We start from the raw sequence: 25,549 nt of genomic DNA on the forward strand, positions 1-25,549 counted from the left end.
CATACCAGACGGTGAAATCGAAAGGTCTCGTTGCCCCATAGGAGGGCAAGGAGGGCAAGGCAGTACTTTCGAAACAGTATAGTAAAAGACTTTCTGTTCTTTTTTTCCAAACCATGTGTTGGTCTGAAATAAGCTAGCAAAAAACCTTGCTTCAAAGCTTCAATTGGACTGCCTCATAACCACCACTTCATTTCACAAAAGATCTAAAATAGGAACCAGGTAAAACATATTCTACTTCTTGAATTTCCCAAATACCCTCTAGGCTTGCAAACCCATTCATGATTTGCACAAGGAAATTCACCAGAAAAAGCAGAACAAGAGAAGTAATGAAGAAGAAATCCTCTCAAGAATAGGCTTTGCTAAGATATTACCAGATACGAAATGGATACAACACAATGGACACATACAAAGTTACAAATGAACAACAATCATCACACCGACAAAGTTCTGCCAAATAATCATCACAACCCAAAAACAACTGATACAAGTAGGCTCACATTGTCATGAAGAAACATTACCATATTGCCACGGATTGAACTCCGTTGATGTGACATCATCAACAACAGTGCTTCCGGAGCTATCCACATCCACAGCAGCCCGATGTTCGGTGTATTTACCATTGTATTGATACACTTCCAAGTCTCCCCAAGGGGTGGGCCTGATTTCATCAGTTAGATCAAACCACCTTGGTCTAAACTGGTGGCCTTTTGCTTCTCGCTGCTTCTTTTCAGCTCTCTGTGTCTCCTCCAGCCTACCAAAACAATTATGAAACAAAAATCTAACTTATTAAATGGCTGAAATTGGATGGGCAGAGATAGGGAGAGAGAATTGAGCAATTAATTAATGGTTTTTTCTTCCACTTCCTCGTTCTAAGAAGGTGAAAGGGGTTTGCTCAAGTACCCTAAGATTTAGTGAGCCAGTAACATCCTATAAAAGAGTCAATCCTCACACCAATGCACCTCTCTCTAACCTCCGATTTCAACTTCATGATTACTATGTTTCTCAATACAAATAGAAAAGCTTAATCCAAATACAAATCACATCGCCTAGAAACTCCATTGCCATAACCAAGAAGAGCATCAGAAACTAAAGAGATCACAACATAAACAATCAAGTCAAACCTAGTCATTTTTGCCTGATTAACTACACAAACAAGACACACAAAAAACTAGTAACACTTTTTAGGTTTGACAATACCGAAATTTCTTTCAGAGACATTTCTTGGCTACCCAGCAAGGCCTCCGGCTGACCACCAAATTTGCACCAAGAAAATGTGGTTAATCCAATGTCATTTGATTACACAAAATAGCCCCAGGTGACCAAAGAGGTTGACCTATAAGGAAACAAACTCTAAATTGAAGTGGTGGTGAAGAGACAGACAACAGCAAGTGCCATGAACCAACCATGTAGGTTAAGAAGCAAACGCAATGATCCTACCATTTAGGTTAACAAGTCGCGCATAATCGATAGTGGAGCAATTTCATTTCTACAGTCTTCGAGTTCACCACTTAGACCCATGAGTAGAAAGCATTTAGGCAGCCATCAACTTGCCTTAACAAGATACCGACACCACAGGGTCAGCTAACCATTTTATAGCCAAGAGGTTTCTTGTCCAATCAAGGAGTTCATATAACAAGTCATATGATAAATTAGCATCACATCACACTTCCTCATTCCATTGAATTGAATATAGGGCATTGATTAGTTATTTAAACAATTCATACTATATAGGAGGGTGGTACGCATAAGATGAGCTCGTGACTGCATGCAACTGCCCACAGGCACGCGTGCGTGGGCGTGCGCGCACACACAAAATAGAGACAAACAGACCTGCTTTTCTCGGCACCAGATTTGGATAGATCACCCTTCTCAAGTGCATATCTATCAGGACGTAGTCGAGAATCTGATGCCAACAACTTTTTAGGAGCAGTTTCAAAGCTGTTTATTTTATGTGCAAAATATGTGTACTGAAACTTGTCATTCTCTGGAACAGCAGCAATTCGCCAAGCCTGCAAAAGATCATGTTAGGGGTACTTTTTCCAAGTGTTCACACATTGCACATAGTTTTTAAAACGCAGAAAAGTATTGTACATGAATATTTAAAATGTAATCTTGATATTTGACCTGGGTGTTCAGTTTTATATTTAATAAATTGGCCCAGAACAAGAAATGACCATTATGTGAAACCAAGGCGACAAGCACAGGTGAACTCATGTTCATTACATGGAGTGGAAGGCTATATAGGTGCATATATACATGTATAGGAAATACAATTATCTATCGAATCACTAACAGGTACATCCTGCCGTATAGGAAATACGATCATGTATATATACATGTATATATTCATCATTCATGAGCTTTTCAAGGTAAAACTACAAACTATTTTCCTCAACATTTAATCAGTAAATTCAGATACATCCAGAAGAAAACTTCAAGAGCCTACGAAGCGAATACAATTCAATATCTTCTTCCATCCCACCAAGATAAACTCCACAGGAAATGAACTCACAACTGTCTCGGCATATCTTCCATTTAGACATTTAGGCGAGCCAACTCTCTCAAATCCACACCCAGCAGCATCGTCATCTTCCTCACTGATTCCTGCTCTTCTACATGACCTCGCCTGGTATGTCGAGTTACTGTGTGTTGCCAAAAGGGGGTGAAAGGAGATGCAGATGTGAATATATCTCCAATCTCAGTTCGGGTTTCCCTCTCGTCGTTCCGATCTCAGTTCTGGCGTGAACAGACCATTGAAATCATCGACGGCATTGAAATTGATCTCAGTTCTGATCGTGTTCCAATTTTCCTGGTAATCAACAAAAACCCATGTATCCTTTACCCGTTCTTCTTAAACTTGGGGTTTTCTGAATAGAGATCAATTCTGAATTATGTGGCTTTATGTATCCTCCTCCATTGTTGGGGCTTTCGAAGTTATTGTCGACGGCGTCGTAGGAGTGAGCATTGGAAAAGTTGGTCGGAGAATTGGGGATTTGAGAATTGGGTAAACCCTAATTTTCCTAATTGCCTAGGCTGTTGGGGCTTTCCTATATTAAGTGGCTAGCTATTGTAGAAATTGGCCTTTTGCCTAAGCAAAATAGCCAGGTATTGCTGGAGATGCTCTAAGTTTCCTTCTCCTCTCTTGAAAACTTCACAAGCGCCTCTACTTCCAATCACTTTTGGAACACCATCTCCAATTTTATAATCGAACTTCCTCAAGAGTCATGCCTATCATCTCATGACAATAATATAAAAACTTCTCCTGATATCTATGTGGCATCTTTTTCTAGTTTCCCCCCTCCATTCTTGATGTAGTTTTGTTTTCTGCATTTGCTAACTAAACACTTATAATTGGCAGTTACTGATTTCGCACATTGAGAAAAGCTCGTCGAGCTATCCCTGTCTCTTTTATCAAGTGTACCCAGGTCTTGTAGTTGTAGACTCGTAGACAAATCCACACGAAATGCTCCCACAGTGAAGAAACTCTGGGCAGCACCAGACAGGTCAAAATGTTGTTTCTCCATCAGAAAACCCATTTACATCATCTATAGCTCTCAAACCTCCAACTCTAATAAATTCATCCAATATGTTCACAAGAACTTCATGGAAGCCAATAATCATCTAACTAGAGATGTTGATTGCTAAAAATTCTACAATTCTGCGACTGTAATTGTTTTTAACAAAGGACAATAGCGAGTCAATTGTTTATTTAATTTTCTTTCTTTATTCAACTCAGGAGAGAAGACCGCTGCTGAATCGATAGCACATGTTGACTCTGGAGTAGCGTACATGAATTAGTGAATTACAAAACTTGATCACGTGGCTTGGACTCAGATAGGTCCGTCTTAATCCATGATTTAGTCAACCCACTCCATGCTTAACAGCTCTGCTATTATTTTAAGGAGATAGCACAGCACTCAGTATAACCAACCTTAAAAGTTCTGGTCATGTTAGCAAACCGAATCTGTGAAGGATTGTACAAGATCAATGGCACGACGTGTTACTTTACAACTTCATGAGTGAGAATTCAGCACAAGGATTGAAATGCAAGATACCGAGACCAGGAGATAGCACAACATTCAAATAACCAGACTTAAAAGAACTGTTCGTATTAGCAAACAAAATCTAAGTTTATTAAAGGATCATCCAAAATGAATGATGCGAAGTGTTACTTTACAACTTCATAAGCAAGAACTGAGTGGCCTTATTCAGCATGCAGATTGGAATGCAAGATATCAAGAGTCAAGACCATCAAAGTAAGCCATGTTGATAAAAAAAAATTATAAGTAAGCCATGTGATTATGACATGCTAGTCCAGCATTCCCCTTCTCGTGACAAAGAGACTTGGCACAAGAGGTGCTCCTTTCTTTATTTCTGATCTTGATGACAGGGTGACTTGATTATAATTCCTTTATTTTTTTACTTAGTGTAAGTGGTACTCAATCAAAAGACAAATTGACAGGATAAAAAGGTTAATGAAAAAAACCTCTTTCAGTTCAGTTCCGGGAAGAGGTTCCCCCTCCATGTCACATGGTTGATAACTCATTGACTCATCCCATTTTCCCGTTATCAATACTTTAGGTTCCTCAGCCGCATTATATACGTAGCCGTCCACTTCATATCGACCAGCCCTACAACGGAAGCACACCCAATTAGGAAGCAGTAGCAGGTTGCAGACAAACTTCAGATGTGGTGCATGCATGCTACACTCGTGGCACATCTAAATCTACAGGCACGCGATTATATGCATGTGTCTGTGCATGGGCGAGACAGACTCACCCAATAACCAGTGGAAAGATCTAAAAGGCTTAAAATTAGCCAAAATTCAAACACAATGGAAAAAGTTGTTGGGACAGAGACATGGGGAGTTATCCACATGGAGCTCCCCCACTATGAACTCAACAGAATCTCAAGAACAAAATAATGACAAACAGAACAATTAAGCGACAAATGTCCGTAATGTTCTTTTGTTTTCATGCATCGAAGTAAAAAATTTGCACAGATACTTCAGTTGCTAGTACTCTATCCAAAATCCAAAGGGAAACATAATATAAACATAGAATTTAAGAAACAATGACAATTCAGAGTCTATGTTACATGGAATTGGATGCGGGTACATTTTTGGGGTTGGACTCGTCAAATCCCATTTTAGGATACCAAGCCTCGAAGAAAAAGGATCCAGACAGAGGTATCGATAGAGGTATTCCTAAGTGGAAAAGGCTACAAAATTATGTACATGAAAACAAAACATATGCAGTTAAAAGATAAGATCATATCCAACAGAGAAGGGTTTAGCTACAATAGTACCATACTGGCAACGCAAAAACATAGTAAGGAAGAAAAAAAAAAGCAACTGGAAGTGTTTGTTTCAAAACAAAAGGATTGGATCTCATACCCTTACCCCGCGCCATGACTTGTTGACATGGGTAACTCAGAAAAACAGAAGAGTCCGTGTCACATACTTCACAGTTCAAGAGGAAATGATGACAGCACTTAACCATCACAAGTTGCATTAAAGATCCCTTTTTCGAGGTTCAGGTATCAGAGTTAAAGTGTTAAACACTTAAGTATACATACAATAGTACCTATTCCAAAATCCCCAGGCATCAACAGGTAAGAAACAATCATGGTGGCACAGGCAAAATATCAAATTGACAGCCAATGAGATAGTTCAGAGAAAGATGATTAGAAAGAGAAACATTTAACATACCCAAACCAACCGCAAGGTTGAAAGTAAAGGACAACTTTATCTCCCGTAGTCAAATTTGACAACACCATTTCCCCGGGTGAGTCCACCCAAGTTCGTCCGAATATCAAATTGTTGACCTTCGTGGGAGGGGGAACCAAATCGAGGACTACCCCATCTCGTTTTAAAGTTACATGTGTTCTGCAAAAAGAAAACCATACATAAATCTACATGTATGATCTATCCGTACATTGATGAACAAGGTACTTCAATCATAAAAATGACAAGATACTAAAACGAGAAGTATAACATCCATTGCAGCAACAAGTCCCTGGAAGATCAACAGAATGGTATTACATCAGGTTTGACAGATTAGAATAGTGACCCATAATGGTTCTCCTAATCTGGGTATAGGGTACACCTCCAAAAATACAACCTTCTCTTTCTTTCTTTTGGCATCTACAGGAAACCTGTATAGGACTTCCCTCCAACATTAATAACCCAATTAAGATTGCCCTCTCGTACAAATAGAGCTTTTGAGAGAACAAAGTATAGAAACAGATAAATGTTCTAGTTCCGGAGGGTCAACATCAACTGCTAAGAATGTTGAACTGCACCAAAATTTCACAGGACTATACACATGAGGATGGATACACAAAAAAACTAACCTCCCGAGAGGGTAAACATCAAGAGAGTTTCCTAAGAATTTCGTTTTTAGCTTTGACGTCACATCATATGTAAAATGCTCATTTTCAGCATGTCCAGCACTCATTGGAGGATGATGACAAACCTGTAACAATATAATTGTGAAACAATGGACTTAGGAAACAAGAATAATGCACAAGCTACAAGCGCTTCTAAAGAACACATGTGCAAATTATTTTCGCAAGATCTATGGCCGGTGCTTCCTTGCTTGAGAGAACAAAGCAAACCTTGATGGACTTCAGAGTTCAAGAAGCAAAAAGAGTACACAGGTACATATGGAAAATGAAAGAGCAAAAGGTTGGACATCCTCACCTGCTCAGAAATAAATGTGATGCCACCATGATTGACCATTTCATAAGTTTCACCCAGGATGGGGTTAAAAGGCTTCCAGGTGCGTTGGTAGGCATAATAGACAGATATAGCCCATGATGCTGCATATACCAGAAACTCCCATCAAAACGTGACGTAAGATAGTCAATCTACAGACATTCACCCCCTCTTATTGGATACCCAAAGCAATATTATACTCACAAGCATACACCAACCGCATGTAGGGGTCCTCACATTCATCTGCCTGATCTAAAAGGTAGGAGTATTCCATTAACTGTCGCACCAAAGCACAATTAACATTACAGCAGAAGCAATAGAAAGTGAATAAGATAGGTAATAAACTATACAATAACATGACACAAACCTCTGCCATCTTTTGAAGCATTGTCATTGGCTCAAATATAATGACCGGAAGCGTCACCATCGATGTCACATCAGATCCGATATATTTCTGCATCATCTTCCAATAACTGTCCCGATCCTTTAAGAAAGAAATGAATCAATGGCTTAAGCGTGAGTAAAAGTTATGATTCACTTCTCATGGGGAACACTACAGGAAAATAGACAAGGGAATTGGTGCAGCAGAAGAAATATCCACCAAATAAACAAACATCAATTTCAATTTAGTCTGTAGATGATAATTTTTTAGTAGCATGACAAACTAAGATATATCCACCAAATCCGCACAGATAAGATAGAGACAGCGACAGACTAAGTGTTTTTTCTCGAGCACAAGGAGCCATTTGCCCCTGCAGCCAGACCAATAAAAAATTTCGCAAGCCCAGGCGAAGTAGGTCATTGACAGAAAAGACACGACTATAATCTATTACATTTATTTTCCACAACGTACTTATCTACACGGGATATACAACGAACTAAATATAAAACTCAGAATCAGTTTGTCCAATTATTTGTCGAATTCTATGTCAGCTAGCGAGAAGGAAAACATTCTGACATACATTACACTTAAAACTATTCTCTAAATTGAACAAATAGAAAAATACAGAGACAAGAGCAAGAGTAACAAAAATAAATTAAAAAAAAAAATAGATAAACAACTCACCTCCTGCTTCCATCTTCCTCTCACAGCTTCCTCTTCTGCATCATCTTTGCCCCCCTCTGGATTAATTACTTCCACCCCCTCATAACCCAGCAATCTGGAGGCAGATAGTAAAAAAGGCATTCATTAACAGGCAAGACTCTTGATACGCAACATTAACTTCTTAATAAGCTACAGTATGAAAAAAAGATGTCCCGTATAGATTTTCAAAACATATTGATAGACTTCAAGTGTGTGTTATACTCAAGCCACAAATACCAGTCTGTACAAGTCAATAATCAGGTGAAGAGGAATGAAAAGAAAAACTGAATGATATGGATCAAGTCTCGAACAACGAGCATAGGGAACACAAAGAATCGATTGCATTATACTAACCAGGAACTAGAAGCAGTGAATGCAACCGATTGGGTAACCTTTCTATGAATGCATATACTTTATCTTATATCTTGCATTGGTGTTAACCTGCCTATGAATCCAACCGATTGGGTAAAGCTACTTCCCTAGGTCCCCTTACTCGAACATCGCCTAATTATACTTATCACTGTCATACCGACTACCCGACGCACTTCTTTTTCAAAGTTGCGAATTAAGGCGTCCCCAATCTAAGAAGTTCAGATCAGATCAAATCAATTGAAATCTCGAACTAACGTGGACAATTGGCAGCTTATGAAGATGGGCACTAAATTTCTTCAAAATCACAATACCAATTGCTCAAGTACACTTCTTCAGTCATGCCTAGGCATTAATAGATTTGAATACAATTTCAAGACTTCATTCGATTTCACCGAATAACGAGCTCTAATGGGAAAAAAAAAATAGAAAGAACAACAAATAGATCACAATCGCTATAGGCATGTACATATATATAGGCAGAGGCCGCAAGACTTAGAAAGAGCATATATACCCTGTGACGGATCTCTGCATGGCATTCCCAAACATGGAGATTCCAGAAGTCATCGCTGCAAACAGACCCTTGCCTTGATTCTTCTTCGGACTACCCATCTCTCTCGCTCCCCTAGTTCTTTCCTCCTGTATAGGAACGATCTTTCTCGAGGGTTGCAGAAGGAACGCTATGAAGCCCAAATTGATCGATCGATCGATCTGAAACCGATGAAGTCTGGAAACCTGGAAGCAGAGAGATTCTCTAGTGACGACGGAAGAGAAAGGGTCAAACTTTGTGAATATTTATTTGGGGGGGAAATAACTTTGTGGGAAAGTTTACACAGCGATGACCAGAATTCGAAATCGCTGGAGTTTTCTGTTTTCTCTCTCCTCTCTCTCTCTCTCTCTCTGAGTGAGAAGTACGATTCCCACACTTGGAGAACTGACGTGATGTGGACTGCTGCCAAACATGGTTCTGCGGCGCCATCTTCGCTCACTGTGTTGCGCGCTTTGTAATCCAAGTCCTGGGTAGGCGCGTGGTCGTCTGACTTTCCCAAACTTCGTCGTCATCTTTTTTCTGTTATATAAAAGAGAGAGAGAGAGAGAGAGAGAAAGAGAGAGAGAGAAACTTGGTCATCTATGACTAGATTTGAAAAGTGTTATATAAAAGAGAGAGAGAGAGAGAGAGAGAAACTTGGTCATCTATGACTAGATTTGAAAAGGGGGAATTGCTGTTGAGTGGTTGTTTGGGCAATTTATTCCCAACTCAGGGAACACTTTTTCGGAATTATCTAATCACGTAAAAAAAAAAAGAATAATTTTCAAGACATAGTGTTGAAGATAAAAATATTCAACTCTGTTGTAAAACACACTCAGGGTGCAATATTATATGATTGATAGAGCAATATAATTTGAAGGTACAATATTATATGGCAATACTAATTTTTTCTGAATGAGTACATAACTTTTGAACCATTTTTTTCCATTCTAGAAAGAGAAACTCTTTTTTTTTCTGGGTTAATTCAAATAATTTACTCAAACAAAAACACCCTTAACTTTAAATTTTAATGAGGGCAATACGTTTCACATAAAGTGCAATAGAATTTCATTGGAGCAAAATCTACTTGACAAAAATGGCACTCAACATGTTATACAACCGAGAATTGATTCATAAGAATCAGATCTCGACCCATTAACTACAAAACTCTAACACATAGCACATTGCACGAGAATAGATTCTATGGAACTAAGTTGCACATTGTATGAGATCATGAGTTGAGAATGATTCAAACCAAGATTCAACTACAAATCAACTCATGATCTCATACAATATATGAGAAATTTCTTTTTCTCCATTTCGTGTATGGGAAATTTCGTTTTCTCCGTTTCATGTATGGCAATTCCACAAAAACTTGAGGGCGTAATAGTCATTTTAGGTGGCCTTCCCATGTATTGGCAATTTTTTTTCTCCTTTTTCATATCTAGATGAATTTGGAAAAAAGTGGTCTCTCATGGGTATTATTTGCCCTTCTTACCATTGTCCGGTAATTCCCCATTTGAAGAATCATTTTGGCATAATTTGAGGGGAACGACTTTCGGATCAAACAAAAAAGAGGGGGGGGGGGGAGGGGTCACTCTTTTTGGAGACGCCGTAATTTTTTGCACAATGGAATCATTACAAGCATAACTAAAAGGATGATGCTATGGTAAGGAATAACCAAAAACCAACCAAGGCACCAAAAACAACAAAACCATTACAAGCATAATTAAAACCATTACAAGCATAACCAGAACCATAATAAGGCATAACTTGGTTGGTTATGCCTTGGTTGGTTTTTAGTTATGCCTTGTTATATTTCTGTTATGCTTGTAATGGTTTTGGTTATACTTGTAATGGTTCCGTTATGCCAAAAATTACAGTGTCTCCAAACGGGGTGGAGACACTGAAGTCGTTCCCATTTAAGTTTTGTGAAAAACCATGTTTGTCAAGTGGGAATGACTTCGGCGTCACCAGTCATTTTGGGGACACCATAACTTTTGGCATAACAAAACCATTATGAGTATAACCAAAATTCATTACAAGCATAACAAAACCATAACAAGGCATAACTTGTTTGTTAAGTTATGCCTTGGTTGATTTTTTGGATATTCCTTGATTATGTCTTATTAGGGTTTTGTAATGCTTGTAATAGGTTTTAATTATGCTCATAATAGTGAAGTTATGCCAAAAACTACGGTGTCCCCAAAATGACCGACAACACCATAGCATCATCCTTGTCAAGTTGGTTATCTCGTTTCTCTTTCTAGTGGTGACCTGACTTCGAGTCCCACAGGGAGCAGATTTGGAGTTGAGGGTTATAGATAGCCTCTGAACCCCCATTGGTTAACAAACTAACACCCCGCTAGCCCTCGCTGATGTATACCATATTTTACATAAAAACAAAAAAGTTTTGTTTGTCTTTTTCACAAATTGATATTACTAGCTTATTTTATTTTTTATATTCTCTGGATTGTTTTCAAGAAAAAACTTAAGAGTATATACTTAAAGAAATTATTGAAAATTTATCTAGCAACCTTTGCATTAAGGTTCTTATTTTGTAAATATTTATTTTTTACTATATGAAATAGTCATTTTCTCATAATACATCATATTTAATTTAAAAAAATAAAATACTTATTTTAGTTAATAGAATACATCTCGAGTATAACAATCAGACAAATGAACAAGTTTTAGTTTAAATTCCACGTGCGATAATGTAGAAAGAGTAGAATTTAAGTTAGTTTTAATTTTAATTTATAAAAATTCCAGTACCCGTGAAATATTTATAGTGTCTTCTCCACTCTCCAATCGGCCACTTCGGCGATTGGAACAGCAAATTGCCGACCTCCTTCTATTTGATTGGTTTAAGAAAGAAAGAATGAATCACGTGCAGTCGACAGAGAATCAGAATCAAACTTCGACACCCCACACCCCTCCCTCCACCTCGTCTTCTCCACTCTCCAATCGTCTCAGATCAGATCTACTGCCAACCCTTATTTTTTTTTATTAATAATTCAATGAACGAGCCCTACAGTACAGCGGTTTCTCGATTCTTGAAAAATTCAGATACCAGAGTTAGTTAGTTAGTTAGTTTATAGTTGATCGATTTGAATTCAGAATGAAGGAGAGAAAATCCGTGAAGTTCAATCTTCAGCAGCAACTGTATCAGAACGGTCACTTGTCTCCGTTCAACCTCGCCAAATTGCTCGACCCCGATGCCTCTTGGGACAAGGTTCGCCCTTTCGTTCTCGTTTTCTTGTTATTCACTAGGACTCCACTGTTGCATTGGTTTGGCAGTTTTTTCGATTTAGGTTTTAGTTAAAGATCAGATCATACTGTATTGAAATTCTGTAAGGAGAGAGTACAAGATACATTGCAACCATAGGAAATCAGCATAGCAGATGCCATACGCCTTTTTTGTTTATTAATTATTAGTACTTAGGTGTGGCCAGCTTACGTGCCACCTCGACTAGTTTTGGGGATCAATTCGAGGGGAGAGGGTTCGATTAAAGTCAGGCAAGCCCTGTATATATGGGTCCAACCAGAGTTGATAGCATGTCTCGAACCTGATAGCTAGGAGGGAGCAAACGTCTCTGGCCTTGACCACTAGGATAATCGCTTGGGGTTAGCGAGCCCTTGAAAATTTTGAAATGTACAAAGCTTCAAAGAGTGTATGGCCACCATAGGAGTCTAGCCTGTGTCTCAGTCCCGATGTGGCTGATCTCCTTAATTCCACTATTGTTCACGTTTTCGAATTTGTTACTTCAGGTCGCTTTATGTTGACCTGTGGATTTAAATTGTGCAAAATGCAGAGCACGTAGGCAAACAGACACCTTCTTCTCCACTGTTGGACTTCTATTTGAGGAACACATGTACCAGAAGATAGATGTCAGAAGGTAGAATACTAGAATGCATTGTAGAGGTTGGAGTACATGATATCTACTAACAATAACTACATTACCATAGGGGAAATATAAAAATGTGGAAAATTATTTAGGCATTCTTAACTTCTGTTTTGCCTGATGTTGTGGGCACTAAATTACGACGTTCTTACTGTCACGACCCGACTCTAGGAACTTTGTCGAGTCATCGTGACCTCGTGACCGGCTGATGAGTCCTAACGCTCATCCAGGCCTCTTTTTCATAAATAAATTTGGAGACAATGACTTGAGAAAGACATAACTATTTTATTTCAAAAACACTTATTACAAAAAACGTAATTAAGTTTTATTACAAAACCCAAGTCTTCTGAAAAGAGAACATTTTTACAATATCTACACAAAAGTACAACAAGCATGTCCAAGGCAACAACAACTCCATCTCTATTCTTCATTATATGTGAAAAATATTAATTTTCATAAGCCAAATGCTCGTGTGAGATACAAATACCAAAGTTGCACATTTTATACCATAGAAACAATTTTTAACATAAATGCTTGCATAATCTGAAACAAATAATCTTATGATGTTCATCCAACAGCTTAATCTTTCTGTAGGGAAGCGACCCCGCTTGCTGTGTGAAATAATCAAGTCACTGGCCACTAGGGCCCTATTCTTTCCGGCTGTATAACTTTCTTCTGTGTTATGGTATCTTTTTAAGCATCCCCCAAACTCGGGACAACTGTCTGGATGCATCAATAGGTCATCTCCTTTGTCTGACCGCTTTCATTTTCTAAGTTTAAACTTTACAGCGTCATCACCTTTGTCTGACGTGCTTCTAATCTTTAACATGAAAAATTTATCATATCTTTTTCCATGGCATATCTTAAATAAAATTGTAATCTTTTCTCAACATAAAATCATGCTACTTTTATAAAGAAAAATCATGTAACTAAAGTATAAGTATCTCACCTTGAACTTTTTGTAAGCTTGGAGGAGACTTAACTCGTATTCTTGCTAACCTCCCAATAGTGCGCGATAGCTCGGCAGTGGTATACGGCTTTGGACAGGAGCACTATTACCTTCCTTTATTTCTTTTACTAATGTTATGCTAATCTAGTGTTAACAGAGACTCAACCTTTCCCTCTTCTTTTTTCCGTACAAGTAGTCTAGGTAGTAGATACTATTTTTGGCCATGCACTAAGAATAGGACTCCTATTTATAGAGTTTCTGATTTGAACTAATTTTGACACCTAATACTCCGAGTGTCATGTAAGCACATTTGTCATTCTTTTAGCCTTGGTGTAAGCCAAGCTACTAGTGTGATTAGGCTAGGCTATGTTTTTAGAGCAGTGAGGTGGCAAAACCATAGCATGTGGTGTCATTCTTTTTCTTCTTCTTCTTTTTTTCCTTTATTTCCAAGTTTCGTACATATTTGTCATATATATACATATATGTTCAAGTTATGGTATTTTTTTTTTGTCATCTTCCAAGTAAATTATCTATTGTGTGTACGTTATATAAAAGAAATGTTTTCAATTTTTGTTCCAGACTAAAACTAAATAATTTTACGTGCCGGTCTCAACATTGTCTTCACTTTTAGTCGAGTCACATATGTATTTTGGGTCGGGTTGTTACATTCTCCCCACCTTAAGAAGTTTGGTCCTCGAAACTTGCGTATACCTTGGGAATAACTTGAATCTATTTAGTAAAGAAACAATTTAAGTGTGGTACCTGCTATGATGTTCTTGGTTTCTCTCATGTATCACCAGGAAAAATTGCATAAGCTCTTCCTTGTCTCTGGCCTTGTCCTGTGTTTCCAGTCTTATTTTGCGGGTTTCCATTATTTCCTTTTCGCTGATCCCCATTTCCAACCAACAAATTAGAGCTCTTTGGGCAATTCCTTCTGATATGGCTTGGCTCACCACACCCATGGCAACCAGTTGATCCTTTCAAACATATCCCTGTATGTGCTTTTCCATAATTCATGCAGTTGGGGTGATTCTCAGTTCTATTCTGATTTTGTCCTTGTCCTCCTGTATTTGGTCGCTTAGTCTGCCCATTGCTAGTATTCTGGTCCTCATTCTTCCTTTTCTTAGGTTTCGACATATGATCAGTTTTTGCACTTTCATCTTCTAGTATTAAAGACCGATCCAGTACTTCCGTATAGGTGGGTAATTTTAACGACTTAACAAGTTTGCGCAAGTCTGGGTTTAATCCTCCCTCGAATCTACGAGCTTTCATGTTTTCGTCTGGAATTAGATGTGGAGCATAGTGTGCTAAGGTTATGAACTTGGCCTCGTATTGGGCTATAGTCATGCCTGATTTTTGCATAAGGTTTTGAAATTCCATACTTTTGCTATCTCTGATGGATGGTGGTATATACTTTTGGTTAAAGAGGTCATAAAATCGTTCCCATCCCATTTGTGGTTCAACCCTCCTTGCTAGTGTCCACCAACGCTGAGCTTCTCTTGGTAGGTTGTATGCTGCTAATGCCACTTTCTCTCTTCCTTCACATTGCATGACTTGGGCTATCTTTTCTATGGATTCCAACCATTCATTGGCTTTTACGGGATCTAATCCACCGGGGAATGTTAATGGTTTTAGCTTTTGGAAGTCTCTTACTCGGACCTTAGTTACCGCTGGGGCTGGAAGGGGATTTTCTGGGGGAATCACGGGTGGATCATTCAAATTAATATGCACTCCTTGTGGAGGTACTACTGGCGGTTGAGGCGGTTGATTTGCAAAAGTGTAAGAATTCTTTCCACTTGCTATTCTAGTCTTTCAAACCGTTGGCTCGATTCCATTTAAAACTAAGCTGGAAAAAGAAATACAAATCATGACATAAATAACAGTATTTTTTTATTAACATAAAACATCACACTTTCTTATCTTATTTACAACGCTAATTTACATTGTCCTTTTCTTTTCCCTTTTTTTTTTTCATCTCCTAATCACTGGGGATGTCTATAGGTGCCGATGACGCACACCCTAGAGACAGGGGTCTTGCACTGTAGGAACCCTCGCTAGGAATATGGTGGCGAACTCGAATTGGAGGATTTTTCTTTCGAGTTCCTTCATTTCTTCTGGTTGCTCTCCAATCATTTTGAATGCCTTGAACCACACTAAGCAATTGCTTTTAGCACGCTTCTTTAAGATTGACTTCTTCTGCTCGTTTGTGTAGTATCCAAAACATTCTTCTATTTTACTTATTTCACCCGTTAATGCCTCCTTGGCCCGGTATTTGACTCTTCGCTCGTGGGAATCTTGATCTACGCGCTTGGCTTGGTTTTCCTTTAACTCGGAAGGGTCCCCATTCGTCAATAGTAATAGAGTCCGATGAGCTAGACATCCTGAAACAATCATTTTTATTGTAATTCAATTTGTTAGTACACTTCACTATTATCATAACATAAGATGTTTTGTTTGGTTGCTGTCAGAGGGAAATAAGTTCTATATTAATTGTTTTCTTTTACGTTGTTCTAATATGTATTTCCAACAAAAATGCTACCGGTACAGATCTGTGCACAGATTTTTTTGTGGGACCCACCACGGGTCCCACACAAATAATCCGAGCCGTTCATTAAATGTAAAACATTTTTTCAAGGGCTCCTGTAAAAAATCAGCTAAATCCAATACCTATAGGTGCTTCATCTAATTATCTAACTTTTCATTACTCGAAAATCTGAATAAAAATTTAGATGATTGGATTGAGCACTTATAGGTATTAGATTGAGCTAATTTTCTACGAGGACTCTTGAAAAAATATTTTACATTTAATGAACGGCTCGGATCATTTGTGTGAGACCCGTGGTGGGCCCCACCACAAAATCTGTGCACAATCTGTGCACAGATTTCTGTACCAGTAGCAGGGCTCTATTTCCAACTATATGCTTTGTAGTTCTAGTTACTAATATTTGACTTTATGCACTAGGTGGTACTGAATTCATTACAGGGAAACAAGATCTTTTTATTTATATACATGTCTATATACAAACTACTTCTTCCCTGTACACTTTTACACTATTTACACATACATTTTTTTCTTCTAGTGGTACCCATTTTCTATTGGCAACAGATTATCATTATTGGAGGGTCCTGTTTCTTCCCTATTAGCAGCTGGTCTCCAATTTCCTTCCTCTTCCACATTTACCTGATTCAACAGAACTTGGAAGCGTTCATTATCTTGCAAAAGTTGTAACATTATCTTGCAAAAGTTATAACGCTTTCTGTCTTATGAGAGTTTTGGTATCGAGACGATGTTCTACAACACTTCTTTTTGCTTCTATTGATAGTAAGGGTTGGAATTGCACTACCCTTCGTACTGCTCGGTGGGCGAGTGTTTGGGCAGCCCGACCAGTGAGATGTTCGTACAGTTCGGGGTTCACTGGGTGAACGGCAGGGCATCCATTAACAGGTGGATTGACTATGTATCCTCCCCAAACATCCATTGCGTGATGATTTGCCATTCCTACAATCAATATATTTTAGAATTTAAATAATTTCGCCGTCTAAATCATGCCAGCTGCCCGGGGACTCTGTTGAACAAGGAAAATATATACTTTTCTTTCAAAATTTCAAGGCTACTGAAACATCAGTTCTTTTCTTCATTTCTTTTCCTATCAAAGAAAATTCCCAGGTTGCTTTAAAAAAATATTTATTTTTGTAAAAACCTTGCTCTGATACCACAATTCTCACGACCCCGACTCTAGGAACTTTGTCGAGTCATCGTGACTGGCCGATGAGTCCTAATGCTCATCCAAGCCTCTTTTTCACAAATAAATTTGGAGACAATGGCTTGAGAAAGACATAACTATTTTATTTCAAAAACACTTATTACAAAAACGTAATTAAGTTTTATTACAAAGCCCAAGTCTTCTGAAAAGATAACATTTTTACAGAAAGTCTACACACACAGCAATCTGTGCACAGATTGTGCACAGATTTTGTTGTGGGGCCCACCATGGGTCCCACACAAATCATTCGAACCGTTTATTAAATGTAAAACATTTTTTCAAGGGCCCACGTAAAAAATAAGCTCAATCCGATACCTATAGGTGCTCGATCCAACCATATAACTTTTCATTATCCGAAAATCTGAATGAAAAGTTAGATGGTTGGATGAAGCACTTATAGGTATCGGATTGAGCTTATTTTTTACGGAGACCCTTGAAAAAATGTTTTACATTTAATGCATGGCTCGGATGATTTGTGTGGGACCCGTGGTGGGCCCCGCAACAAAATCTGTGCACAATCTATGCACAGATCTGCTGTGTGTGTAGCAGCTCTCACATTTTTACAATATCTACACAAAAGTACAACAAGCATGTCCCAGGGCAACAACAACTCCGTCTCTATTCTTCATTATCTGTGAAAAATATTAATTTTCATAAGCCGAATGCTCGTGTGAGATACAAATACCAAAGTTGCACGTTTTATACCATGGAAACAATTTTTAACATAAATGCTTGCATAATCTAAAACAAATAATCTTATGATGTTCATCCAACAGCTTAATCTTTCTGTAGGGGAGCGACCCCTCTTGCTGTGTGAAATGATCAAGTCACTGGCCACTAGGGCCCATTCTTTCCATCCGTATAACTCCCTTCTGTGTTATGATATCTTTTTAAGCGTCCCCCAAACTCGGGACAACTGTCTGGATGCATCAATAGGTCATCTCCTTTGTCTGACCGCTTTCATTTTCTAAGCTTAAACTTTACAGCGTCATCACCTTTGTCTGATGTGCTTCTAATCTTTAACATGAAAAATTTATCATATCTTTTTCCATGGCATATCTTAAATAAAATTGTAATCTTTTCTCAACATAAAATCATGCTACTTTTATAAAGAAAAATCATGTAACTAAAGTATAAGTATCTCACCTTGAACTTTTTGTAAGCTTGGAGGAGACTTAACTCGTATTATTGCTAACCTCCCGATAGTGCGCGATAGCTCGACAATGGTATACGGCTTTGGACAGGAGCACTATTACCTTCCTTTATTTCTTTTACTAATGTTATGCTAATCTAGTGTTAACAGAGACTTAACCTTTCCCTCTTCTTTTTTCCGTACAAGTAGTCTAGGTAGTAGATACTATTTTTGGCCATGCACTAAGAATAGGACTCCTATTTATAGAGTTTCTAATTTGATCGAATTTTGACACCTAATACTCCAAGTGTCATGCAAGCACATTTGTCATTCTTTTAGCCTTGGTGTAAGCCAAGCTACTAGTGTGATTAGGCTAGGCTATGTTTCTAGAGTAGTGAGGTGGCAAAACCATAGCATGTGGTGTCATTCTTTTTCTTCTTCTTCTTTTTTCCTTTATATTTCCAAGTTTCGTACATATTTGTCATATTTATACATATATGTTCAAGTTTTGGTATTTTTGTCATCTTCCAAGTAAATTATCTATTGTGTGTACATTATATAAAAGAAGTGTTTTCAATTTTTGTTCTAGACTAAAACTAAATAATTTTACGTGCCGGTCTCAACATTGTCTTCACTTTTAGTCGAGTCACATATGTATTTTGGGTCGGGGACTCGGGGTGTTACACTTACCCTTGTTAGTAAAAGGTCACAATCTCACCTAAAGCATCCTACACGAAAAGATTTAACACCCTTGTTTTCCTTGTAGGAAATGGGGGGTTTCGAGTGGACAACTTGGCAAAGTTTGAGATATTTAATACTAGTGCGGACAGTGGGAAATGCTATTGAGAGTTACAGGAATGTAAGACACACAACTAGTTAATTTCAGTCCTTCATCCTCCTTTGGTGTAGAATTTGTTGAAAGAGTCAGGAGATGATTGGGCAATGATAATGTTAATGGTGAACTTCATGTATACTTTATGTGTATTATGAGTTGCTACATATATTGCTAAAGCTACAAAGTCATATTATATGTTTAACCTAGCTGGTGGAACTGTAGAGTTGATTTATGGTTGAAAAGAGACTTAGAAATGTGTGGCATGAGATCCTTATAGTATTGTAATTTTGGAAAACTTTGTAGCAATTTTATTCCAATGGAGACAAATATTCCTTGCTTTAAAATTGTAAGAGAGATTTTATTTGTATGTTAGTCACCATATAATATAACACAATGCTATTGCAGGATCAATTAGGAGATGTATTGCATTGGATACGACAAGTGGTGGCCCTTGTATGTGGTTTGCTTTGGGGTGCCATACCATTAGTTGGTGGCATATGGATCGTTGTGTAAGTTGATGCTTGTCCCCTCTAGTTTTCCAGCTGTTGCATAAATCAGAGGGTTCATATCTGTTTTGCTAGAAATAATTCACAATATCTGTGTTGTCCATTCCTCAGATTGTATGCGTATAGTTCAAATGATATCTTTAAGATTTATCAGTGGTATTTCCCTTAGCAAAACAATGAAAGGATGTTTCATATTGCGGTAATATCAGCTTCAAAAGATAGACCCGCTTTGACTTTATTGGGTTGGCGGTTGGCCCTTTTACGCATAGGAAAAATTGCATTCTACATTACTAAGATGTGGGAAGGTTGTAAAGATTCCGGACCTGCAGAGGGCTAAAGGAATCCTGTTCAATCTTTCCTGGGTTAGAATTAAGGGTTACTATTTGAACTCTTGCTACCATAAACTTCTCGTTATTTATGTTTGAGGGAGTGGGAGAAATTAATGAAATTTTTTTTCTCGTAAGGGGGTGGATTTTCAATATCAGTTGTTTTCATAGATTGGATATGGGTAAGCAAAGAGGGACTTCTTAATACAATATTACTAATTTGCGTTTTTTCTTGGATTCTAACATTTTTCACTTATATTTTTGCTCTTCTAAATGAACAGGAGAAATCAGGAGAATATTGAATTTTCCCTTTCATTTTACATTACTCTTCCTGTTCCCATTTACACATGGGAAGCAAACAACAAAGCCTTAATCTAAGTGTTCTTTTGAAACTAATTCAAAGTGCTATGTTTGCTCGTCTGCAGCTTAGGTTAAGTAATGCACAGAGTAGAGACTGGGTGTGGTGTACCACTATGTTCAAGTTGATGGTCTTGTGAGGAATGTTAACAAAAACATGTATTACTGGGTTATTGTGTATACTCAACCAAACACATGGATCAACATAGATGCAACCTCAAAAGCAAAATTATAAGTGTCTACTTAAAATGATTGTGTTATGAGCTATTTTACATATGGGACTTTGGCTGACTAATTAAACTGGATTCTTGAATGTGTTGAGTATACTGGTTCATATTCCATTGGACATTTTCTTTTGTGTCCTTCCTGATGTTTTTTGGTTGCCCTGTGTCTAGAGGAGTAGATGCTTATAGTTTTGTCCATTTGACCAGATTTTAGAGGTTATCATTGGAGTAGCCTACAGTGTAGCTATCCGAAACATGTGTATTTTCATTACAATTGGTTTTACTTTCTTGTCTAGTTTTCTTGACCTCACTTGTGTATGTTCACAACATATGGTTCACAGGGACTGATTGTCATTTATGATTACCACTTAAAGAGTTAAAGTGATCAACTTGTATTGCAAACTTACACTTCAGGTTCCTGGTGATATCTTCTGGGATTATATACTCTTATTACACGATGATACTAAAAATCGATGAAGAAGAATTTGGTGGCCACTGGGCTCTCCTCCAAGAGGGGCTTTTTGTTTCTATAATGCTCTTTCTGGTACTGGACAGCATCTCTTTGTTGATCTTCTTTCTCTTTAGAAGTTTTTAGAAGTTCATTTGATGACTAGCTAGCTAACTTTTTACTCTGTTTTCCTCAGCTTGCGTGGATTCTCGTATATAGCTTAGCACATTTCTGATTGCTGGGATCCAAACTTAGCAGTTAGCACTCCTCCCGCCTCTCTCTCTGACTGAGAGTTGAATTATCTGGGCTCAGTGTTTACAAGATTTTACCTTACTGTCCTGACAACAACAATGTGAAAGTTTCCCAAGGTGCGTAATCAAATGATTCATGTTCGTTTGGCAACTGTGCAATAGTCTGATTCTGCATTGCTTGGATGCAATAAAAGATCACAGTAGTTGAGCTGTTTCTGTAACATTTACTCTGTAGAGGTAGAACTTAAGCTGAGGTAGCTCGATTGGTTCGAGTCCAAGTCGTCCTAGAAAAGGGGTGTGACCTCATGGACTCGGGTTTTGCTTCATGTTTTGTTCTAAGAGAGGCCTCCCTCTAACCCCCTTTGTTACCAGCAAGTGGAGACGTCGTACAGGAATGAATTCATTGTTTTGTCCACAGAAATAGTATAGCATTAAGTTGTTGTGCTCAAGTATGAATAGCAGCTTGTTCCTAAGATTCAATTTACTCTCATCATTTGTTTTTCCAATGAAGCAGCAATTTTAAAGAAAATCCAAACCTGCAAACCTCTTTCGTCACCCAACAAGTTTAACATTCTGCTTTTCATATGAATTTGTGAAGTGTCCTTCCATTGTGATGATTAGGATTCACCAAAATGTGGAAAATTTTATAAGATTTACACTGCTGTATAATGCTTGGTGATGACATTATCAAGTGGAGTGAATTTGTGTATGTACTCCTCGCTGTTAAGAAAAAGGAAAATTGTACTGGTAAAATGTATTACTCCCTCCGTCCCTTTTTTTGTGTCCAGTATTCCATTTTGGGCTGTCCCTTAATAAGTGTCCATTTTGTAAAGTTAGAGGGGTAAAAGTTGATGTATTGTCTATTTTGTCCTTAAAAGTAGATTTTATTTTGAAAAGTTAGTGAGTAAAAGTGTAATGATGATGGGTAAGTAGAGAAAGTGGAGGAAAAAGTTGATGTGAAAGATGTAATGATGATGTCTTTTTAATAAGTTGGAGTTACGAAGCAGGACACTTAAAAAGGGACGGAGGGAGTAGCTTTTTTTACCTCGTTAGATTCTTCTATTTTCTTTCCCCTTTACCGTCATAAAATCCATCATTCAAATGCATTCCCATACCAAAAAAAAAAATTGAAGGGAGTATGAAGGTGTGGTATTTGTGGTGGAATCGCTATTAATTCTATATTGGTTCTATATAGGTTTCATTTTCCAGAATGAAGTATGATTTGTTTTCTGTGTTCAGTATCAATTTCCTTTCTGTTTTCAGTTTTCAAAACACCAAATACTTGTTGGCCAATTGTTACTGGGCAACATTTTCTCAAAACAACTCGAAACATTCGACTAGTCGTTTTCGGAAACTGTTCCTGTTAAAGATGAACACAATAGGAACGTGATGGCCTCCCCTCTCTCTTTTTTGTGGCTACATAGCATATGGAAATTGTCCAGATAAAATAGCATATGGGCCCGCAGAGGTTTTGAACTCCAAGAATCTCTATAAAGCAACTACACAAGTTTCCCATTTCAAAAAAGGGAAAGAAAAAAAAAAACTAGTAGTATCCAAAAAATAAAGCAAATTACCATTATATTTCTGTGCTTCTTGCTTTCTCTTCCCTATCTCACTTCCCCCAATATTTCTCCTTACTTCTTCTCTTAAAGTAATGATCCCATTCATCATTCCCTAACGTCCCAAAAAAACTTTGCTTCCAACTATACTCTTCATCACCCACAAAATTAGAATTCCTCCCCTGTACCCTCAGTTTCTCCACTCTCTCCAAAACACCCTTCACTGTCAAATCAAACGCATCTTCAAGTGTCTCCAACCTCAACCTCGGATCGGCGTAACTCACCTTCGGAATCAACTTTACCACCTCCTCTCTCATCGCAGCCACCTTCGCTTTTGGTATCTTCTCCAATTGCGCCTCGATACTCAGCTTATTTCCCTTCACGCCCTCCTCTGGAATCAAAACAGAGTACTTTTCATAATTCTTCGGCAAATGCCACAAGTACTGCACGTAAGCGGAAGCTGGATGGAAGAAAACCGGAATGCACCCGGCCACAATCGAGTCGAAAGTGGACCGACGAGTAAATGAGTCCCCAGGAGGCTGTAAACAGAAAACAGAACTCTGGAACAGTTTCATCAAATAACCCGGCTTTAGGCACTTGTTTCCTGCATTTCTGCATTCCAAAAGTTTACACTTCCTTCTTGACTTCTGGCACTGACTCATTATTTCGCTCCGGATTGAATCCCCAATGTTGGGCCGGGGTGCACCCGCGAACGAAAACAAGTACCGTCTTTTTAATTTCCTCATCCTGTTCTGCCACTGGAAAACCTCTCTATCATTGGAAGGGTGGAAGTAAGTAGGATAAGGTATCGCGAAATCGTTACTGTTCCAAGGGCTTGATTCGATTGTCAAGATAGTCATGTTTTTGGCCTCTGGCAACAACATTAGTTTGTTTCCCCAAGCGGAGTCCTCATCGACTCCTCTCCTGAAATCCCATGTGATTCTCCCTGCTACAAGAAAATGATCTCTCCCCCACATGAATTCCCACTCGGGTTGTTCCTTAAGCCACTTGTAAATTTCAAGGGAGCCCGAATCTCTTTCCGATACGTTGGACCCCCATAAGTATCGCGCCACATCGAGGCCTGCATAGTAAGGTACAAAGATTGCAGAAGCCGCTGACGAATCATTTGTTAAGCAATCATACTGCTTCATTCTGTTGTGGAAAATGACTTCCAACGAGAACTGGTGGGTCGCGTAAAAACCCGTGTTTCCAAAAATTTTGTCCCTAGGAAGTTGCTGGCCAAGACCCTTGTTCATGATGTATTGGCACATGTTAGTCCAATTGTCGAGCGATTGGCATTGATCAATCAAGTCATCGTTGAATTTCTTCGGAATTTCATGGACGTAAATGTACCGACCCGAACACGATAATCGAGGCTTGTCGGAAGACTTACCCGTTTCTTGATTTTTCGAAACGATTTCTCCCAATGGTTTGATGGGTTTTTCGCCATTCGTTGTTTCCTCCGCTGTTCCATGCTTGTTCCATCTATCTTTTACACGATTGAAACTGGGAGACATGCCATTGATTTCATTTGTGGTTTTGGTGATATCGACAGGGTTGAATTTTCCAGATTGGATGGATACATGGTTTTGGGTTATGGGGCTGAGAGAAGACCAATCAAGAACATAAAGCAGCAAGTACCAAACAACGAACAAGGTAAATGCAACCAACCATAAATGATTGCGGCATCTTAATATGATGGCTGAGCTCTCCATCTTCTTCTCTCTTCGGGCTTTTGCATTGACGAGTCTCCTTTGGGTCATCAAGTTCCTGGGAAACGTCTGGTGAGTATGATGATAGAAACCATTTCTAGAGAGATACAAAAGTAGTCAGAAGATGTGGTGGAGCAATAATAGGAATTCAATTTGGGAAAGAAAATTTTCAAGATGAATTGACCAATTGATTGAGATGTAACACAAGAATTGCACAGAGAGAGAGAGAGAGAGAGAGAGAGAGAGAGAGAGAGAATTGAAACTGAACCAATCAGGGGAAAATCTTCTAAAAATGGCATCATTAGGATGGATACGTTCGATTCTTAATTAGGAGACAAATTTGTGTAATTTGTTACTGGTATTTTCCCTACTTCTCAGCGTTGAAGTGCTATTTAAATGGGATGGACGGCCGCCTTGCATTTAGGAGCGTCCGTTTGCTAATGGTTTGGATTATGGTATTTACTTGCTTCAGATTTTGGTGTTCAAATTAAGAGGAAGAAAAGGAGGTCTCGTGATCGAATAGAGACTATGCTACCCTTAAAATTGATTAGGAGATTGAGCTTACGCAATTTCATATGTAATCCTCTTATTCAGTAGCGGCACAATTACATAGCACCCTATGACCTTAGCATCGTGAGCGCGAAAACTTGTTTAGAAAACAGTCAAAAGACTCAAAACTGTTGGAAGCGGGAGAGTGTGAGGATTGAGCACGGGAGAAAATGGTTTTACTGGAGGATTTATGTGGCCTAGGTCTGGTCGACCCTATCTTCCTGAAGTTGTTTTACATTTTTGTAAATCTGTCTGTTTATCTGTTTGTTCAACTTGGAGCATGAATTAAACTAAAAATTTAGAACCTTTATTATCAGACTTAAATGTTGGTC

The 25,549-nt window shown here is 38.4% G+C and overlaps 3 protein-coding genes across 5 annotated transcripts; 1 reads left to right on the forward strand and 2 right to left on the reverse strand.

Moving 5' to 3' along the window:
* Positions 1-324: 324 nt before the first annotated feature.
* Positions 325-9,148, reverse strand: LOC131314717 (oxysterol-binding protein-related protein 3C-like). 2 transcript variants are annotated; one of them, XM_058343553.1, is made up of 10 exons: positions 8,686-9,148; positions 7,785-7,878; positions 7,086-7,202; positions 6,923-6,995; positions 6,704-6,822; positions 6,355-6,476; positions 5,711-5,887; positions 4,487-4,631; positions 1,831-2,009; positions 325-751 (listed from the first exon to the last, which is right to left on the reverse strand). In XM_058343553.1, the coding sequence occupies exons 1-10, from the start codon at positions 8,781-8,783 to the stop codon at positions 502-504; spliced, it is 1,374 nt and encodes a 457-aa protein (XP_058199536.1). In that variant the 5' UTR covers positions 8,784-9,148; the 3' UTR covers positions 325-501. The 2 variants fall into 2 exon arrangements, with proteins under 2 accessions (XP_058199536.1, XP_058199537.1); XM_058343554.1 differs by lacking the exon at positions 1,831-2,009 and having other exon boundaries at positions 8,686-8,906; positions 9,015-9,030.
* A 2,321-nt stretch (positions 9,149-11,469) lies between these two features.
* LOC131314719 (uncharacterized) lies at positions 11,470-25,121 on the forward strand. Of its 2 annotated transcripts, XR_009196494.1 has the most exons (5): positions 11,470-11,935; positions 19,691-19,794; positions 21,113-21,242; positions 21,343-21,514; positions 24,512-25,121. XR_009196494.1 is itself a non-coding variant. In XM_058343557.1 (4 exons), the coding sequence occupies exons 1-4, from the start codon at positions 11,822-11,824 to the stop codon at positions 21,379-21,381; spliced, it is 387 nt and encodes a 128-aa protein (XP_058199540.1). In that variant the 5' UTR covers positions 11,470-11,821; the 3' UTR covers positions 21,382-21,940. The 2 variants fall into 2 exon arrangements, 1 of the variants encoding a protein (XP_058199540.1); XM_058343557.1 differs by lacking the exon at positions 24,512-25,121 and having other exon boundaries at positions 21,343-21,940.
* Positions 22,840-24,719, reverse strand: LOC131314718 (probable xyloglucan galactosyltransferase GT11). The gene has a single exon (XM_058343556.1). The coding sequence runs from the start codon at positions 24,717-24,719 to the stop codon at positions 23,010-23,012; it is 1,710 nt and encodes a 569-aa protein (XP_058199539.1). The 3' UTR covers positions 22,840-23,009.
* Positions 25,122-25,549: the final 428 nt, after the last annotated feature.

The sequence above is a fragment of the Rhododendron vialii genome, chromosome 13a, assembly GCF_030253575.1.
Source record: "Rhododendron vialii isolate Sample 1 chromosome 13a, ASM3025357v1".
NCBI lineage: Eukaryota > Viridiplantae > Streptophyta > Magnoliopsida > Ericales > Ericaceae > Rhododendron > Rhododendron vialii.

Excerpts from the sequence above, each read along its gene's own strand:
- LOC131314717 (XM_058343553.1), bottom strand. The coding sequence starts at position 8,783 with ATGGGTAGTCCGAAGAAGAATCAAGGCAAGGGTCTGTTTGCAGCGATG. Across the intron at positions 6,823-6,922 it reads CATGCGGTTGGTGTATGCTT|CATCATGGGCTATATCTGTC; the intron begins GTGAGTATAATA and ends TGGTATATGCAG. Across the intron at positions 4,632-5,710 it reads CAACCTTGCGGTTGGTTTGG|GGCTGGTCGATATGAAGTGG; the intron begins GTATGTTAAATG and ends CTTCCGTTGTAG.
- LOC131314719 (XM_058343557.1), top strand. The coding sequence starts at position 11,822 with ATGAAGGAGAGAAAATCCGTGAAGTTCAATCTTCAGCAGCAACTGTAT. Across the intron at positions 19,795-21,112 it reads GGTGGCATATGGATCGTTGT|GTTCCTGGTGATATCTTCTG; the intron begins GTAAGTTGATGC and ends CTTACACTTCAG. Across the intron at positions 21,243-21,342 it reads TTTCTATAATGCTCTTTCTG|CTTGCGTGGATTCTCGTATA; the intron begins GTACTGGACAGC and ends TGTTTTCCTCAG.
- LOC131314718 (XM_058343556.1), bottom strand. The coding sequence starts at position 24,719 with ATGACCCAAAGGAGACTCGTCAATGCAAAAGCCCGAAGAGAGAAGAAG.